The 18172-nt window shown below is 57.2% G+C and overlaps 1 protein-coding gene across 1 annotated transcript in view; it reads left to right on the top strand.

Moving 5' to 3' along the window:
* Positions 1-1979: 1979 nt before the first annotated feature.
* Positions 1980-18172, top strand: part of PTGIS (prostaglandin I2 synthase) — a 39538-nt gene continuing 23345 nt past the window's right edge. Inside the window, exons 1-4 of the mRNA XM_028524477.2 lie at positions 1980-2251; positions 12643-12766; positions 14461-14639; positions 16883-17026. Of these exons, the coding sequence (XP_028380278.1) occupies positions 2178-2251; positions 12643-12766; positions 14461-14639; positions 16883-17026 (521 nt within the window). The 5' untranslated portion in view covers positions 1980-2177. The remainder of the gene's footprint in view (positions 2252-12642; positions 12767-14460; positions 14640-16882; positions 17027-18172) is intronic.

Genomic DNA, 18172 nt, shown 5'->3' with positions numbered 1-18172 from the left:
TCAGCTCCCCCTGCCCTTAATCTCCCAAGACACCGCACGTCTGCGCTTCTCCTTGGAATTCCCCCCTCCCCAATTCCCACGTTCCCCCTGTGGAAACTCGCCTCTGAAAGCTCAAGGGGAGGTGGTGTTAGGGTTTTTACCTGCCACCTTCTCAGAGGGCTGGCCTCTGAGATTAATAAAGGCGAGATGATAATCCAATCCCTGTCTCTGCTTTTTGGCTGAGCGGCAACAGACAGCATGAGGCCCGGACTCAGAGGCCCTCCGCTTCAAAACCGGAGAAATCCGTGAAAAGGTCCGGGTTCGCGCTGCCCGTCGCTGCCAGAACCAGTACGTAGAGACAAGCAGCGAATGCATCTCCACGGCTGTTCAGCGGCCAGTGACCTGAGAAGATGGCAGGCTGTGTGCCTTCAAAAAACCATCCTCACATTTCCTCTCCAGCCGGTCCTTGTGCAAGGAGAAGCGGTAGGTGAGGGTCTGGAAGAAAGTTTAATTGGGTAAGAGTTGCAGCCGGGTTTCCTGGTACTTCTTTATCTGTCCATCAAGGATTCGTTATCTGCATTCCTTCTCTGGAAGGCAGTGGCTCCTACGTGACTCGGGGGCTGTCGCCTGCTCGCAGACCCCGCTGGGGCACAAAGGTTGAATTGCTGGTCCACCTCCCGGAGTCCACGTAGGTCCTGTCTTTCCAATTCCTGGAATAACAGCTTTACACAGGCATTAATCATTTCAGCTTATCAACTCCAGCGAAGGTTACAACCTTTAACTCTTGAGTCCCGCCATCCCTAACGGATCCTTTGGCTACGGGGGGGGGGGGGGGGGGGGGTTGGGGGGGGTTGGGGGTGGGGGGGTGGCGGGGGGAAGCATGGGCTGTGGAGAGAGGAGGGCCGAAGCCAGCAGCCTGGGCAGGAGTAGCAGCTCCTAAGAGGTCTATTGGGAAGAGGACAGGATGCCTGCCTACGTCCCCCCCGAATTGGACAGTAGACACAGGACAAAGCAAAGCTTCTGGGTCCCAGCTGCACACTCGGCCCACGGTCTCACAAAACTCCCCTGTCCCTAGCACTCAGTGTGTGTTGACTCCCTCTCACAGGACGAGTGCTCCTCAACTCCTCGAACCCACCCTGAGCCTAAACTACACCCCCGTCAATTGGTTCCCAGGAAGATAATTGGCCCCAAGAAGAAGGGTAAGTTGCCTGTGCAAGGTTGGCCAGGTGAAATGGGGGCCCCGCGGTTGCAAGGCGGGGGGAGCGTCCACAAACCTAAAAAAACACCTTGGAGTTTTTTTCTCCACCGGCACCCAGGAGTGGTCTCCTGTGCAGCCCACGGAGGCACCTGGAGGCTGGCACCTTAACTGCCAGGGTGATGCTGACCATGGTTCCCACACGCGGGGGACCCTGGAAGGCCCAGGTACAGGGCTGGGAAGCTTCACACTCACTGGTGGGGCCCTTACAGCAGGTGCGGACTGGGGGGACGGAGCCCATCCAAGAAGCTCTAACAACCCCTCCCCGTGGTGGTGCAGGTAGTACACCTGTGGGTAGTGTCCAGCCTAAACGCGCTCCCCACAACCTGCCCCCCCCCCACCCCCGCGCCGCCGCCCCTCCACAGTACAGCCAGCTAACGGTCTCTGAGTGGTCCAGGTGGGGATGGATGAGGAGGGGGCTGGGTAGTGAAGGCGGTGTAGGTGGAAAGTGATGGGAAGTCCCCATCCATCCACCAGTCACCCTCCCATCCTCATACTCCCTTCCCTATCCCCACACTTCCCCCTCCTCCTCCCCCACACCGCCTTTCTTCCTTCACACAATTTCTCCCTCCTTGCACATCCACTCCCTTTCCGCCACACCCCCACGCCGCCCCACCACAACCCTTCCTCCCACCCGCGTCTCCCCCTTCCCTCCATCCCCATTTCCCACCCCCTCCCCTTTACACATCCTGGCCCGGGGGCGGGGCCTGTGTGGGCGGGAGCCGGGAGGAGGGGGCCTCCAAACGCCCACAGCGAACCCCTCGGACCTGGGAGGGATCGCCGGCCCCGCCCCCTTACCCCTAGATGGGCCCGGCCTGTGGGCTGGAGAGAGGGCGCAGGGGCGGAGGGAGGCACCTGGGTGGGCCGGGCCGCCCCCGAGCCCGCCCGCAGTCCTCTCGTGCTGGGTCGCTGCAGACTCGCCCTGGGCAGCGCTCCTCGGACCATGCCCTGGGCCGTGATCCTCGGCCTCCTGGCCGCGCTGCTGCTGCTGCTGCTGCTGAGCCGCCGGCGCACGCGGTGAGTGTCCCCCAGCCCCCGCCGGCCCGCGCCGCCCGGCAGGACAAAGGGGGCGTCTTCCGTTCCCGGGCCCGGGCTGCAGCTGAGGGTCCCGGAGCCCGCGGCAAGCCCTAGCCGGAGCGCCTCCCCCCCTCGCCCCCGCCCCAGTTCGGGGGGAGGGGGGCTTCCACTGCCACCCACCACCCCGGAGCAAGCCCCTCCGAGTTGGGAGTCGAGGCCCCTAGCACAAGGGGCTCCCGCGGCGTATCCTCAGAGGGGTTGGGCCGGGCGCCACCCCACCTCTGCAAAGCAGTGGGGTGGGACTGCTCAGCAAGGTGTGGGGACGCGGGCTAGGTCCCAGGGGGCTGACACCCACAGCATAGGCTCGGTCCAGAGCGCTGGGACCCTGCGCTGGGGTTCCAGGTGAGGACCCAGGGTCTGTGGGTCAGGAAAGGTGCGTGGACGGGCTCGGTGGAAGCAGCCCTCTCCAGCTCTCCAGCCGCTACCTGGATCCAGCACCTACTTGGCTGGTGCAGACCCGGCCTTGCTACTCTGCGGTCCGGCGGTGTAGCCTCCTCCTCCTCCCTATTCCACGGATGGGAGAAATGGGGCTGGGGGAGGCCCCTCTGACCAGCCCCGAAACCGGCAGTCCCCGACCGGACGAGGGGGCTGGGTGTTTCCCTCTTGCCCTGGAGAAACGGAGGCCCAGGAAGGTGTTTCTCTTGCCTGACGGTCCGGCGGGCTGGGCAGAACCAAGGTGAAATGTCCTAGCTTCCTAGACCCAAAGGTTTTTCTGCTCCGTTGAGAATCTGCAGTTTAGGAAGAAAAAGGAAAAAACTCATCCCGCTCAAGTCAGGGAGGGTGGCAGCAGGCCTTTTTCGGTCTCCGAAACACTCGAGAAATGAACTTGCACAAGGAATAGCTTGAGTGCCTTTGACTTAAAGCAAATATCCCGTCAGGGGTAAGCCACTCTAACCACCCTTCCGACAATTCTGGACTTCTGCTGTTGATCCGTCTGGGGCGCCCTTCCAGGTTTTTAGAGTACACTTTTCATTTTAGACTAGCGTTATATTTACCAAAAAAAAAAAAATTGCAGAGTAGTACAGAGAGTTCCCAAAGGCCCCTCACCCAGTTTCTGCTCTTGTTCACAGTTTCCCCGTGTGATATACACTTGTCAAAACTACCAACCAACTCTGGTCTGTTACAACTAACCAAACTGCAGGCTTTATTTGAATTCCAGCAGTTTTTCCATTCATGTCTTCTTTCTACTCCGGGATCCAGTCCAGGGTATCATATCACCTCGGCCTCCCCTGCTGTTTTTACAATTATTCGTATGCATGTTAGGCCGTTGGACTCCAGCCGGGAGATAAGACAAGGCAGTGTAAGAGTGTGTGTGTGTGTGTGTGTGTGTGTGTTTAAATCAGAGTGCCTGAAAATTCCAGAAACCTTCTGGAAACTTTTTAACCAGTATGTTAGCTGAATTTCCAACAAGAAGTTCATGATATTTCTTTCTTCAGCCATCAGACGCATTTCCAGGTGAAACTGAACACCGCGTATTCAATCACTGGCCTGGAAAAAGAAAAAAAAAAGAATAGTGGTGTTCCTTCACAAAAAGAAAAAAAAAGACAGCAAGTACGTTTCCCTGCGATGAACTGAATGATTTTCTCAAGTTGTCGGGCTCTTTGGGGGCTCTGTGCGGAGGTGTGTGCAGCCTGCGTGTTGACTGTCCTCTCGCGCCAGGTTTCAGCGCCGGCACCTCTCCAGGTTGCTACGTGGAGACCTAGCTCAGCCTTTTGATTTTCCGCGTAGGATTCTGTAGTATGAACAGTGGCTGCCTTCTTTATGCCTTTCTACTCCTGTCCCTACTGGCGGGTTTTTGGTTGTTTGCCATGTGTTTGCGCTTTCAGACGCTGAGCTGTGGTTTTCCTGTGGGGCGTCCTGGTCTGTGCTTTTCTCGGGGTGACTGCATTTTGCTCGGGGTGCTGGCGGCAGCCGTGGGAGGCAGGGGACCTGGGTGCTCAGTGGATGACAGTTTCCAGCCTCTAGGAATAAGAAGTTGAGAGCCACTCTCTGCCTCAGTTTCCCTGTCTTTAAAGTGGGGCTGATGATGATGACAGTACGGAGAGTGGAATTGCTGGGTTAGCAGGAATGCCAATTAAACAGTATTTTAGCTAATGCTTGCTAGATCCAGAGAACTAACTTATCTTTGAGGGTGAGTTGTTTATTTTGATATCTGTTGGCAGTTTAGGGGGGGTCAGCAAGTGGGTTTGGGGGAGAAGTATGGGTGCAGGGATCACTGACAGCTGGGGGACAGTTGCATGGACCCTGGGGAGACCCGACAGGGACCTCAATTTAAGCCCCCATCTCATTTCCTCCTCCCGACTCAGTGAGGGGTGCTCTTTGGCACCCATTGGACAGAGGAGGAAACTGAGGCTGACAGAGGCCAAGCAACTTGCCCAAGGTCTGCCCGGATTAACAGTCTGGGCTGCACGAAATTTTAATTCCCAGGAAAAATGACTTCTCACTCTTTGCACACATTACATTTGTGATCTGAATGCTCAAAAGCCTTAGAGCCCTGACTGGCGTGGCTCAGTGGGATGGGTGTGGTACTGTGAGGGCACCGGTTCGATTCCCAGTCAGGGCACATGTCTGGGTTGCAGGCCAGGTCTCTGGTTGGGGTCGTGAGTGAGAGGCGACTGATCGATGTTTCTGTCTGTCTCTCTCTCTCTTTCTCCCCCTCCCTTCCCCTCCCTCTAAAATTAAATAAATAAATAAAATCTTTAAAAATCTTGTTAGAGCCACCTGATGTTAAGATAGTGAGAGGTGCAGCCTCCGCCGGAAGATTCTTCAGAAGGACACATAACCGGGTGCTGGAAACAGAGGTGGATGATGCTGTGTAGACCTCGGTCCAAAGTTTGGGTCAAAACGGGCAGGGCCCCGCACTGCCCTGGGGTCACGCCTTCCTCCTGACTGACCCCTGACGTAACTAACACTCATCACCCCGCCTTGCAGCCCGGGCCTCGAAAGGCTGAGCGACCCCCTGAGGGTCACACAGAAATCCTTTTCCACATCTAGCCTGTTCCCAAGTTCATGCTTTTTCCAGTAAAAAGAAAAAAAACACTTCTTCATTCCATCAGCAACTCTCTACGCGTGGCTTTGTTCTGTTTACAATGAAAACGACTTACTTATGAAAAATTTCATCTAAACGGAAAAGTAGAAAGCATAGGATAAGAACCCCCGTGGACCCATCCCCTAGATTTGATGGTTGCCAACATTTCTAAACAAATTACAGGTGTCACACTATCTTACCATTAAATATCTCAGCGTGCATGTCAAAAAACAATGACAGTCGCAATTCTGTTTCCTTGAGACGATAAAAAATAATTCTTACTGCCGTCTAGTTCCCAATCCCAATTCACATTTCTGCAGTTATGGCAAGAATTTTTAAGCCCGGCTCGCTAAGCGGGAGAGCATCCGCCTGGGAGGGGCGGTGAGCTGGGAGTCAGGAATCTGACTTCGGTGCCCACTGAGGCCGTGGGCTGCCACGCGGGCACCAGAGACCTTCTTGCTTTCCCGGCCTGCGTTTCTCCATCTGTCCGTCCTCTGAGCTGGCTCACGTTGCTGGTCTCCCTCACCCCAGCCGCTTCGCCAGGCTGTGTGCATCTCTTCCTCTTCGGCTTGCGTGACTGCTGCAGGGGGCCTTGGGAGAGGTCTCCTGGGAGGGACGCTCCTTTTCAGGGAGACCGGAGGCCACAGGTAGCCTCGGGTGGGGGTTCCTGGTGGCTCAAGGGCTGATCTTGGCCCGTGCAGGATATGGAATATCTAAGAACAAATCAAGCTGCTTCCTTCCAACATATACTAATCGGAGATCGCCAAATGGTGGTCTGTGGCTGGACTCAGCCCCAGGGGGTGTGGTGTGTACCGCCCAGCACAGGGGGAGACACCTGGGGGACTCCACACACTAAACAGCTTCTTGGAGAAAAAATTGGAAGATCTAAAAACACTTGCTTGGGACTTAATAGGAGCATCCTTGCTAGACCTTGCCACAATCCCCACCCCTCTCTATTGCCTCTCCAACATGCAGCTGTTGTATCTATCACTGTACAGGTTTTTTCTTCTGTTGAGAAACAGTTCCCTGAGTCTGTGTCTGTTATACGGAAAAACAGGAAAACAAAACTAGAGCAAGATGGCCACGTGCTTTTTCTACGCGGCGGGAGGCCGTGAGAGGGAGTAGTGAGAGGAGGTGAGGGAGGCCCTGGGCGAATGGCGACCAGCCCCCTTCTGTTCTTCCAGTAAATCCTCCCAGAGCCTGCGGCCCTGGATGGAGTTGAAACTACTGGACAGAGAGGTTGAGCAACGCACGGGCATTGCACAGCAAAGCGAGGCCGCCTCGGGCAAGCCGGAACGTGGATTATCTGTGAGCTGCTTAACATGCGCTAGCTCCCTTAACCCTCCTAGGGACTCTGGGAGGCAGGTGCTGCCACTGAGCACCAACTATGTACATGATTCATTCATCTGACACGTATTTATTAAGCACCTACTGCGGGCCCGGCACTCGGCCAACGAGTGCTCGCCCTCATGGAGCTTCCATCCAGGGAAGGTGCGATCCTTTGAGACACAAAGGTGGGGAGATCCACCCTGACCCTCTCTCCTGATGTGCAAAGGGTCGAGTGGCGAGAGACAGGACAGGTGGTGGGGTTGGCGGAGGGGCCTGCGAGGGAGGAATGGGCAGTTTTTGGAGGCCCGCACGTGATGGGAATTAAAGCGCAGAAAAGGTGCCTCGGTGTCCGAACGAGGGAGGGCAGGCGGCAGTCAGCTCTGTGGGCGGGAGCCTGGCAGCGCGCGAACACAGTGAGAGTGTCAGTGGGAGAGGCGAGAGACCGCAGACCCCAAAATAGAGCCTCCTTCGCCCCCCCTGGCCAGGCTGAGTCACCCTGGAATGCGCGGCCTGGGTCAGAGCTAGATCAGGAGCTGGCGGAGCCCGCGCCATGCCAGGGGTCAGACGCGGGCCTCCCAGCTTCCTGCCTTTGTCTGCACCTCCTTGGGACTTTTCTAGGGAAAGATGAAAGCTGCCAGAAATAACACCTGGCTTGCTGGGAGCTCAGGCTGGAATAAAGGGTAGGAAAGGAAGCCCCGGCCCCACCCACGTGCCCAAAGACCTCTGAGGGGGGAATCTCAGGCCCTGCATGTGCACAGGTCACTGAAACCTCTCTGTGCCTTAGTTTCCTCATCTGCAAAGTGGGGGTGCAGATGTCCACCTGGGGAGACTGGGGGCCAGGGTGGCCTCCCTGCAGCCAGACCTGCCTGGGTGAGAAACCCAGACCCTCCACAGCGGGCCCCGGGTGAGTGACTCAGCCCCCCTCGGCCTCAGTTTCACCTGCTGTAAAATGGGCTTGATAGTAACAATTCCCTCCTCATAGGGTGGCATGGCCAGGGCTCACGGAGTGTTGGCCATTGCTACCAAGCGTGTCCTCGCTTGGGAACACGCACAGCACCTGACACATTGTTTTTCCTCCATAAGCGGTGCCCAGGATTCTGTGGGTCCGGCTCTTCAGGCCCCAAGCTGGTCCCTGGCGACGAAATACCGGGCACTTGCCGTTCCGTCTATAACCCCCGTGATCTGCACTGCAGCCTGACGCAGTCAGCCGTGTGGCCAACCCTGTATTGCAGGGGAGGCGACCGAGGCATGGAGAAGCAGACCCACACAGCCAGCAAGTGCGTGGCTGGGATGTGAAGCCAGAAAGTGTGGTGCTAACGTCTGGCCCATAACCCCCACGCCCTCCTGCCAGACACTCGGCTGCCCTGCCCGGTGTCCCTGGGCCGGTGCATGACTGGCTACTCCAACCCGGGCTCTGCCAGCGTGCCACCCCACCTCTCGGTGGAGCCTTCTGAGAAGTGGCCTTGACCCAGGGGCTCACCAAAAGACGAGGGGAAAGAGAAGGTCCTGGTAGCTCCCTGGCACCCCCCGAGGCCCTCGGACCCATGACTTTGCAAGTTTCCTCGGTACGGGCTCAGAGGCAGCGTGGGGGCCAGGGAGAGAGGAGGGGGTGGCGGCGGGAGGCACTTCCCGGGCCCGAGAGCCTCTGTGGCTCTGCTCCTGTAGCCCCCAAACTCCGGCTCTGCCACTCTGACCAGTTTCTCCAGTCACCACCTGTCCCACGCTTTGGGTTCCACTGGGGGACAGCCAGGCGGAGGGGCCAGGAGGCCACGGTGACGGAAGGTGAGAGGGAGGGGAGGAAGGGGGAAGACAAGTGGGTGCTCCCTAGACAGCTGGGGGAGCCCAAAAGCCCCCAGTCCTGGAAGCGGGGTGGGGAGGGCGGATGCTCGGGCTGGCCCCCCGGGGCCCGTGGCCTGCACTCCCCCATCTGTCATCGCTCTCCAGGCGGTCACAGTGGCCTCCTGGCACCTCTCCCTGCTGCCTCTCTCGCAGTTGCAACCTTTTAAAAGCACGTGACTTCCCAGTTCCCGCTTCCAACCCCCCAGAGGATCCCCATGGCACTGGACATACAAGCCAGACTCTCTCCTTGGCTTTTGGGTCCTTGTGGTCCCCAGGTCACCTCCAACATCGTCTCCTACCTCTCAACACCCCCTACCCCCCAACTCTCCACTCCAGCCACACCGGCTTCTGCTGTCGTGAAAACCTCACCAAGCCCGTTCCCACCCCAGGGTGAGGCAGCCACTGGTCTGCAGGGACCGTGAACACTGCAGATGCTCAAGACATGAGAAAGCGTACACATGGACCGCCGAGTCCTGTGGGGAAATAGGGACCGAACGGCCACTCTCTCAAGAGGGGAGCGTCCCATCTTCCCGCCCGAGCAGGCTTTTATTAAGAATTCAGATACAGTTTGTTGGTTACAGTCTAGCCTGGGAAGATCAAAAGGAATAGATAACTTTCAAAGGGCTGACAGAGCTCACGCTGAGATTTTGGGGTTTTATCACTTAAAAGGCTACAGGATCTAAAAAGCTAGTTTCGTTTCCTGCCCGTGCCTTCATATTCGAATTCAAGAGCACCTTCAGCAAGCAGGTCTCACGGGATCTTGCATATTCTATGCCCCAGGTCTGATTACCCCGGGCCTCCACCGACTGTGGTGTGGACTGCACCGCCCCCGTTATTTCCGCAGGCCTGAGTCGGGCAGAGGAGACAAAGGCAGCCGGGAGACTTGGATTTCTCACAGCCAGAACAAGGACTCAGGCTTTGTCAAAGCCGAGGGGGCAGGGGTCGATGTCGATCACCCTCTCATTTCCACAGCCCCCCTGAGTCTCTTCCCTGAGGGCCTCCATGTGATTGTGCCTGTCTTAGGTGATTCCCCCCTTGGGGAATCTTACCCGTCATTGGCTAATTGATCAAGCATTGGGGGCCGACACAGAACAGGCAGTGTTCATGCCAGGGAAATAAGTTTTGTCTCCTTAGTGTCTCCTGGTTCGGAGGTCTCTCACCCAGCCTTAGCCACGGGGGGTTACAGCTTCCTGAGACCAGGCAGGGCGGACCCCAGCACCAGGGCCTTTGCACTTGCTGTTCCCTCTGCCTGTGATGCTTTTCCCTCTGCCCTTCCATTGTACTTCCTTCTCACCCTGGGGTCTTGGCTCACACGGCACCTCCTGGGAGAGGCCAGCCTCACCACCTTCTCTGAACCAGCCCCTCACTACCTTGTATTACCCTTTTTTCTTTTCTTTTTAAAAAAGATTTTATTTATTTACCTTTAGAGAGGAGGAAAGGGAGGGAGAAAGAGAGGGAGAGAAACATTAATGTGTGAGAGACATCCATGCCCCCAACCGGGGGGATCTGGCCCACAACCCAAGCATGTGCCCTGACTGGGAATCAAACCGGTGACCTTTCGGTTCGCAGGCCGGCACTCAATCCACTGGACCACACCAGCCAGGGCCTTATTTTCTTTAATGAGATATAATACACACAGTATAAAATCCATCCTTTTAAAGTGTACAATTCAGTGGTTTTTAGTGTCTTCACGGGCTTGTGCAACTATCACCACTATTTAACTCCAGAATATTTTCATTGTTTATGTGAAACATTTTCATATTTAACTCCAGAAGCGCGGCGCCCGTGGGGAGTCACCCATCATCCCTCACCCCTCACCCCTTGGCCCTTGGGAACCACTCCCCGGCGTTCTGTCTGTCGATTCTCCTTGTCTGGACCTTCCGCAGAAGCAGAGGCACACAACAGGTGGCCCTTGGTGCCTGGCTTCTGTCCCTCAGCACTGTGGCCACGTGGTCCTTCCACACCGCGGTGTGATTTAGCGTGTCTCTGGTTTTTGAGGCTGAATGATGCCCCCGGTGAGAGTGGGCCCCGTATTGTCTACCCCCTCAGCAATCATCGGGCATCTGGGCTGGCTGTGCACCATTCGGCTCTTGGGAACAAGGCTCCTGTGAACAACAGCGTGCAAGCCTGTGTGTGAACATGTGTTTTCAGTTCTCTGGGTCTGTAGTGCCGGGTCGCACACGAACTGTGTAACCTGTCAAGGAGCAGCCCGGCCAGGTTCCAAAGCAGCCGCCCCATCTTACACTCCTACCGGAAACAGATGAGTATTTCGGTCTCTGCACATCCTTGCCAGCACTTTCCTTTTTAAAAATTTTTTAAATTTTATTTTATGTTGTTTGTCTTCATGGGTGTGAAGTGGGACCACCTGGTGGTTTGGTTTGCATTTCCCTGACAACTGGTGATGCTGAGCATATTTTTATGTGTTTACTGGCCATTCGTGCGTCGTCTTTGGAGAACCATCCGTGTGAATCCCTCGTGCATTTTTGAGTCGGGGTTTTTTTCTTTTCGTCGTTGAGTCGCATCTCCTGCACTGTGTTTGTCACACTCCTCACTCTCTGGAGCGAGTTCACTTTTTCGTGTTTTTGCCTCTCTCTGTGCGCCCAGTGAGGTCAGGGACCGGGTCTGTCCTGGTCGCTGCTGTGCCTCCAGCCTCGCCGTCACCGTGTGGTGAAGGAGCGAGTGAACCCACAGTGAGGAGAGGAGCTGGGATGATTCCCTCACCTGCTCAGCGGGTGGGGAGCTTTCTGCCTGCCTGGGGTTCTGAGGGCTCCGACACGGCAGCACGGGTCCCGGCCTGGGTTTAGGGCCCTCCGATGGGCCCACTGCGAGCGCCAGCCCTGCAGTATCGTGAGGCTCCTCTGTGAGCCTGAGGCACCTCCCCTTAGCTGCCTCTCAAAGCGTGGGGGGAGGACAAAATGGGGTTCATATACCCCCTCGTACCCACTGAGTGCTTGCTCAAGGGCAGGGCCCCAAGCAAGAGCCGCGTAAGTCTGAGGGGATCGATGGCCCCTTGCTGTGTAACCCGATGGCCACACACTCAGCAGCTTCCAGCAGCGCCGTGCATCCGCCCGCAGTCTGGCAGGTCAGAGGTCAGGCAGGGTGGGGCTGGGCTCTCTGTTCAGCATCTTCCTTGGCTGAAGGCAGGAGGCAGGCGAGGCTACCTCCAGGGGAGAGTCTGGCTGAGTTTAGTTCCTTGCGGTTGTGGGACTGAGGTCCCCGTCTGCTGTCAGACAAGAGCCACTCATAGCCCCTAGACGCCACCGGCGGTCCCTGCCTTGTGGCCCCTGCCACGGTCAAAGCCAGCGACAGACACTCTCCCTGGTGCTGTGTCTCATGCTCTGAGTCTTTCGCCAGGAACAGCTTTGTCCCTTGTAAGCCCTGCGTCCACCTGATCAGGCCGGGCCCACGAAGGAGGAGAGTTCTGCCATAACGTCAGCCGCCCCGCTGACCCCCCACCCCGTGGGAGGGGGCTGTAGGAAGGTGTGGGCCGTCTCAGAGTTCTGTCCGTCACAGGGAGCTCTATAGATTGTGATTAGACTCTCAGAGGAGTTGCTCCGCTCTCCCAGACCCTGCGCCGTGCTGGCCCAACCAGGCAACGCTGTATCTTTATGCTACGGGGTTCTAGAAAGCTCTCCCCCCCTTAGAGAAAAGACCACCTCCGTCAACCGGTTCCCCGGCTTCGGCTCTCAGGCCCCTGAAGTCCATTCTCTGCTCAGCAACCAACAGGATCCGTTAAAAAATAAAACAACAGAAACGGAGCCAGATCACGTCCCTGCTCTTCTCCAAGCTTCCATGGCTCCCACCCCCAGTGAGAGAAAGCGGAAGCCCTCACAGGCCTGGGCCTCCTTACCACTCTGGCCTCGACCTCCGCTGCTTTTCCTGCTCCCTCCAGTCCAGCCACACTGGCCTCTGTACTGTCATTTGGACACGCCAGGCGTGGCCCAACCACATGGCCTTTGCACCTGTTCTTTCTGCCGGGAGGCTCTTCCCCCAGGTATCCACGTGGCTCCCTCTCCCGCCACCACCTTCGAGCAAGCCTGCCCCCCCTCCCCATTTGAAGGCGCGCCCCACGCCCTACACACTTTATCTGCTCCCCTGCCTTATCAAACGGTGATCAGCGCTGTGGCTCCTGCAGGCGACCCGGGGAGCCCCCCCTGGACCTGGGCAGCATCCCCTGGCTGGGCTATGCCCTGGAGTTTGGAAAGGACGCTGCCAGCTTCCTCACGAGGATGAAGGAGAAGCATGGTGATATCTTCACCGTAAGTACCTCCGGTGCCTCTTGGGAGGGAAGGGGATGGGCAGCCGGGGCTGTCATGCCTGATGCTTGCCAATTCCTCCAGCGCCCGTGCACACGCTAGCGCACTCATTCCTGCTCACGCTCTGTCTGCGTCTGTGCAACTGTATGTCCCACGAGTGCCTAACGCCCTTCCCTTCGTCGTCCCTCTAGCATCCTCCACCGTTGAGCTGCGCAGTCCCTCAGCATCTCTCCAGTCCTGGGATGCCCATCTAACCAACTTCCAGCCTTCCGTTCGACTCCCGTCTCCCCAGCGCCCACCCCTCCCTGTCACACCTGTCCTTCTGCCCGCCTAGGCAGCGACCCGGCTCCCTGAGAGCCTCCCAGCACTCACTTGAGTATTCCATGTCCATTAAACCTCCCTCTCGCTGCTCACCCGCCCGTGTTTCTGCGTGTCTCTCTGGCATTCGTCTGCCCTGCACGCACCCATCGCGTGTTCTTCCTTAGGTCCGCCCAGACTTACTTTGAGTTGTCCTGCTCACGCACCTAACACCCACCCAGCTTTCATCTCCGGGGTCAGTTACCACTACATGCCATTCCTCCACTCGTCTACCCATGTTTCCATCCGTCTGCTATTCGCCCAACATTCAGCTCCCCATCCATTCGATGTCCATCTTTTTATATCTCCGCCTATCTACCCCTTTAATGCCCGAACAACCACCACCCACCCACCCACCTTCCGGGGATCCTCCAGCCTGTATTCATCCAACATTCGTCCTTCAATCCATTTACCCCAAATCCACGTAGCAGCCTGCCGTCCCTGTGCCCAACACTCATCCATACATTGAGCTTCCAGCCAACCTCTAGCTGCCCTATGCGTCCTCTTCCCGTCCAACGTACAGTCGGTGATCTGTCCCACCACTGATCCCGCCATCCAAGGATCCCTCCAATCGCATTTTCCCTCAGATACCGGCCTGTGTCTTACAAGGGGGTTGATGAACGTGACTCACGGACCTCGGGATGACCCCTGCACAGACAGTCGAGGGGAAAGGCCCTCCCCTTGTTGTCCGCAGGACTGCAGCTCCCAATGCTGCTGTTTCCTTCCCTTCTGGGGCAGCGTGCTGCTTGCAGAGCTCAGACCCAAAGACGTGGGTCTTGCACATCCGCTTGCATTTACCCCACAGTATCACCTGTCCGTCTGTCCTTCCCTCCACCTGTGTATCCGTCCATCTATCGATTCATCCACCCATTTATAATCTGCCCACTAGCATTGACCCACCAACCTCCTTCTGTCCATCTGTCCATCTGTCCGTCCACCTGTGATGCGCATGTGCCCATCTGCTGCCTCCCGCGGGCAGACTCCCTCCCGGCTGCTGGAGGTGTGGCGGTGACCCAGATAACCCCGGCAGGTGCTTCAGGCCGAGGTGGTAAAGAGCACCACCTTTGGTCCAAAGAAGCGCGGAATTCCAGGGCCAGCTCTGCCGCTTCTCGGCTGTGCCACCTCGGGCCCCTTGCGTGCTTTCTCAAAACCTCACTTCCCAGCTGTGAATGGGGGCATGACGGTCCCTACCTCACAGGGGGGTCGTGAGGGGCCGATGAAACACCGCCGTCTATTAGGGACCCCAAGGGGCCGGTGCTTGGCACAGGGTGAGCCCTCGACCATGGACAGCCGCTGCTGTTCCCGGTGACGCGCCTCACGCCAACCCGCCCACTCCCCAGGTGCTGGTGGGGGGCAGGTACGTCACCGTCCTCCTGGACCCGCACTCCTACGACTCGGTGGTGTGGGAGCCTCGCACGAAGCTGGACTTCCACGCCTACGCCGTCTTCCTCATGGAGAGGATTTTCGACGTGCAGCTTCCGAATTACAACCCCAGCGACGAAAAGGCCAAGATGAAACCGTGAGTGGCCTCGCGAGGTACCTGCGTTGGGGGGGGGGCCAGGGTGGGCGATCCGCTTCCCCCTGCTGGTTCCCGTCGCACTTGTCTCAACAGGTGCCCGGTAAGGACATTTTGTGTCAAGCAAACAAACAAAAACAAAGGGAAAAAAACAACCCAAAATATTTGGGCTGAGGAAGAACTCTTTTCTTCTCGGCAGGCAGCTCTGATTTGAGGAGAAGGAGACCAGGGTGTGGGGCAGCCAGACCTAGGTTTGAATCCCAGCTCCACCCATTCTAGCCTTGTGACCTTGGAGCAGCTCCCTGCTCGCCCACACCCAAGCCTGTTTCCACATCTGTAAAGTGAAGGGAGGAGGGCGGGGTGGCTGATATTTTCCAGTTTATGCTCTGTGCCGGCATCACGCAGGACTGCTTTGGTCCTCAGGGCACTGCTGGAGGGTAAGTGACTTACAGCCCTGTTTTATAGATGAGGACGCTGGGGCTCGGAGAGGTGACTTGCCCTGGGTCACGCAGCTAGGAAGGGGTGCATGTCCTGGACCATAAGGGAGTCTTACGTCAACCACATGACATTAACTCTGCATTCAGTCGGGGAACATCTGGGGCCCCGCTATCCCCTGCTCACCAGCCTGGAGGCCGGGGGTGTGGAGCGATGCCAGCCACCCTCTGAGGACACCTACCCCATGCCAGGTGTCCGATAGGCTCCCTCTCATATTTGTGCAATAGCCTCAAGGGGTAGGTATTTTTATTCTCATCTTACGGATGAGGAAACGGAGGCTCAGAGACGTGAAGTGACTTGCCCAAGGTCTACCGCTAATAAGCGGCAGGGCTGGAATTTGAACTCAAGTCTGCAGACTCCACAGCGCATTCTTCTCCACCCGAGATACTGAGGACATGGGCCTCTGCATCCACCCCTAAGGGCCGAGGGGTCTGGGGTTAATCTTTGCTGCTCTGTCCCCGGGAAGGGGAGCCTCCTCGAGTTAGGGCCGGTGCCTGGAAGGCGGGGGTTTGCAGGGCTGCTGAACTGAGGAAAGGCCCCCACTGTGAGGTGCACACTGATGAGGGCAGTGCCCGGTCTGACCTCGGCTTTGCGGGACCACTGCTAGGAGTGTTTCTGAGCCTGCGTGTCCCGGGTCCCGCCCTTCCAGGGGGATCATGAGGGCTCATTAGCAGCAGGAGTCCACAGTTCACTGCATCCTGCTCCACTGCCCGGGGAGGACCCCGGTTTCCTCCAGTGTCTGCCCCCAAGAGTTTCTGGAAGTTTCTTCCAAGTTGGCATGATGTCTTCTGGGCATGGCTGCCACATCTGCTGTCCCTGTTGAGGACTAGTGCCTGGAGTGCGGTCGGGAAAACAAGGTCAAGGTCAAGGTCAATCACAACCTCCCGTTTATGGAGCAATCACAACGGGCCAGGTGCTCTCTTATGCCCTTTAGATACTGTATTGCACGTGGGTCATGTCTGCTGCTTTCCGACGGTGTTCCGACTGGAACGTGCAAAAGCTTTTATCACCTGCAAGTTCACGGAACCCCTCTGGAAGTTTTCCACTCTTGAGGTACCCAAGAAACTAGGGGTGTATTCAGACTAGTGGGCTCCTTACCCAAGCTTGTGTGCCCCGAGGAGAGAGAGACTATCATGGAGAAGATTCCAGATTCTGGCCCTGGCTGGTGTAGCTCAGTGGGTTGAGCGCTGGCCTGTAAACAGAAAGGTCACAGGTTCAGTTCCAGGTCAGGGCACAAGTCCGGTCTGCGGTGGGCCAGGTCCCAGGCTGAGGGCGCGTGAGGGACAACCAGTCAATGTCCTCTCCCTCTCTTTCTCCCTCCCTTATCCTCTCTCTAAAAATAAACAAATACAATCTTAAAAAAAAAAAGAGTCCAGACTCGGGAGGTGGGCAGATCAAGGTTCCAGTCACAGCTGTGTCACCTACTGGTCGGGTGACCTCGGGCAGGTCACCTCCCTCTGTGTCCCCGAGTTTGTCTGCCTGTAAAATGGGTACCGTAATGCTAACTGTTAACGATTAGAGTTGCCAAAAAATGAAGGGAGATCATTGTGCTTCGCACGATAAATAGTATTGGTTGTCGTTGTCGTCGATGATGACAGCAGTGAGACCAGCAGGTTAGAGCCAGTATTCCAAAGACCCCCTCTGCCAATGAGGAACTGGTGCCCCGGGACCCTGAGGTTTGGGGCGGGGGGCGCCTGTACGTGGATGTCAGTCACCCTTTGGAAGCTGCTCTCTCGTTTCTTTGTCCCCAGGACCCTCCTGCACAGAGACCTGCAGGCGCTCACGGAGGCCATGTACACCAACCTCTGCACCGTGCTGCTGGGCGACGCCGCAGAGGCGGGCGGTGGCTGGCACGAGATGGGTCTCCTCGATTTCTCCTACAGCTTCCTGTTCAGGTGAGCCTGGGCGGCCCCCCACTCGCCGGAGGGGAGCCCCGCATGCTGGGCCCGGCTCAGCCATGCATAGTGGCTGGGGAACCAGGGGGACTTTATGTGAGGGGGCGAAGTCGTTGGGGACCCTGAAAGCAAAGACCACAAGATGACATTTTTGCCTCTAGGACCCCGAGTATTTCCCTGGCTCAGCCTGCGAGTTGTAAAGGAGACAGAGACCAAAAAGGGGGGGACCTTGTTGGCTTTGGGATTTGTTCTCAATAAAATGAGTGGCACTGGGGGTTTAAACAGGGACTGGACATGATTGGACTTAGAGCTTTAAAAGCGCTCTTTGAGCCCTGGCCAGGTAGCTCAGTTGGTTGGAGCATCAGCCCAATACGCCAAGGTTGTGGGTTCGATTCCCTGTCAGGGCACAGACAAAAAAGGACCAATGAATGCATAAAGAGGCAGAGCAGCAAAGCAGTGTCTGTCTGTCTCTCTCTCTCTCGAATCAGTAACTAAGAATTTAAAATAAAGCCAAAGTGCCCTTTGGCTCCTGCAGGGGGACTAGGCCACAGAGCAGGTGTGTGGCAATGAGAGAGAAGCAGGAGGACCCACGAGGGGGCGGCCACAGTTGCCCACGTAGGAGATAACAGGGGCCTGGAGGGCCGAAGTCATTCGCCTGGAGTCGCCCCACAGCTGGGGTCACGGCAGGGCTGGCCGCAGAGCCTGCACTCTCGAGTGTGACCCTGGGTGTGTAAGAGAGCCACATTTTTTCTCACTTTTTCCCTAAGTGGAGTGGCCGTCATCCAGGGCCGTGACTGCTCCGGGTGCCGCTGGTCTGGCCCACCCCGTCACTGTGGAGCAGACCGAGGTCCGGAAAGGGGCAGCTAAAACCATTGGCCAGTTCACAGCAAGGCAGCTCCAGGTCTCCCGGCCCCTGCCACCCCGTGTCCCTGTGTGGGCCAAGAAGTCCGAGGAGGCTGTGGCCTCCTGTCTGTCCGTCCATCTGTCATTTGTCCAGCCACCCTCCCACCTACCCATCCATCCATTCATCCATCCACCCATCCATCTACTCTCCGTCCCATCCATCTATCCATCCATCCACCCATCCATCCCTCCATCCCTCCTTGCATCCTTCCAACCCTCTGTCCAGCAAACATTTCCTGAGGG

Source organism: Phyllostomus discolor, chromosome 9 (assembly GCF_004126475.2).
Source record: "Phyllostomus discolor isolate MPI-MPIP mPhyDis1 chromosome 9, mPhyDis1.pri.v3, whole genome shotgun sequence".
Taxonomy (NCBI): Eukaryota; Metazoa; Chordata; class Mammalia; order Chiroptera; family Phyllostomidae; genus Phyllostomus; species Phyllostomus discolor.
The sequence above is the reverse complement of the archived record's forward strand: the minus strand, read 5'-3'. Positions and strand labels throughout refer to the sequence as shown.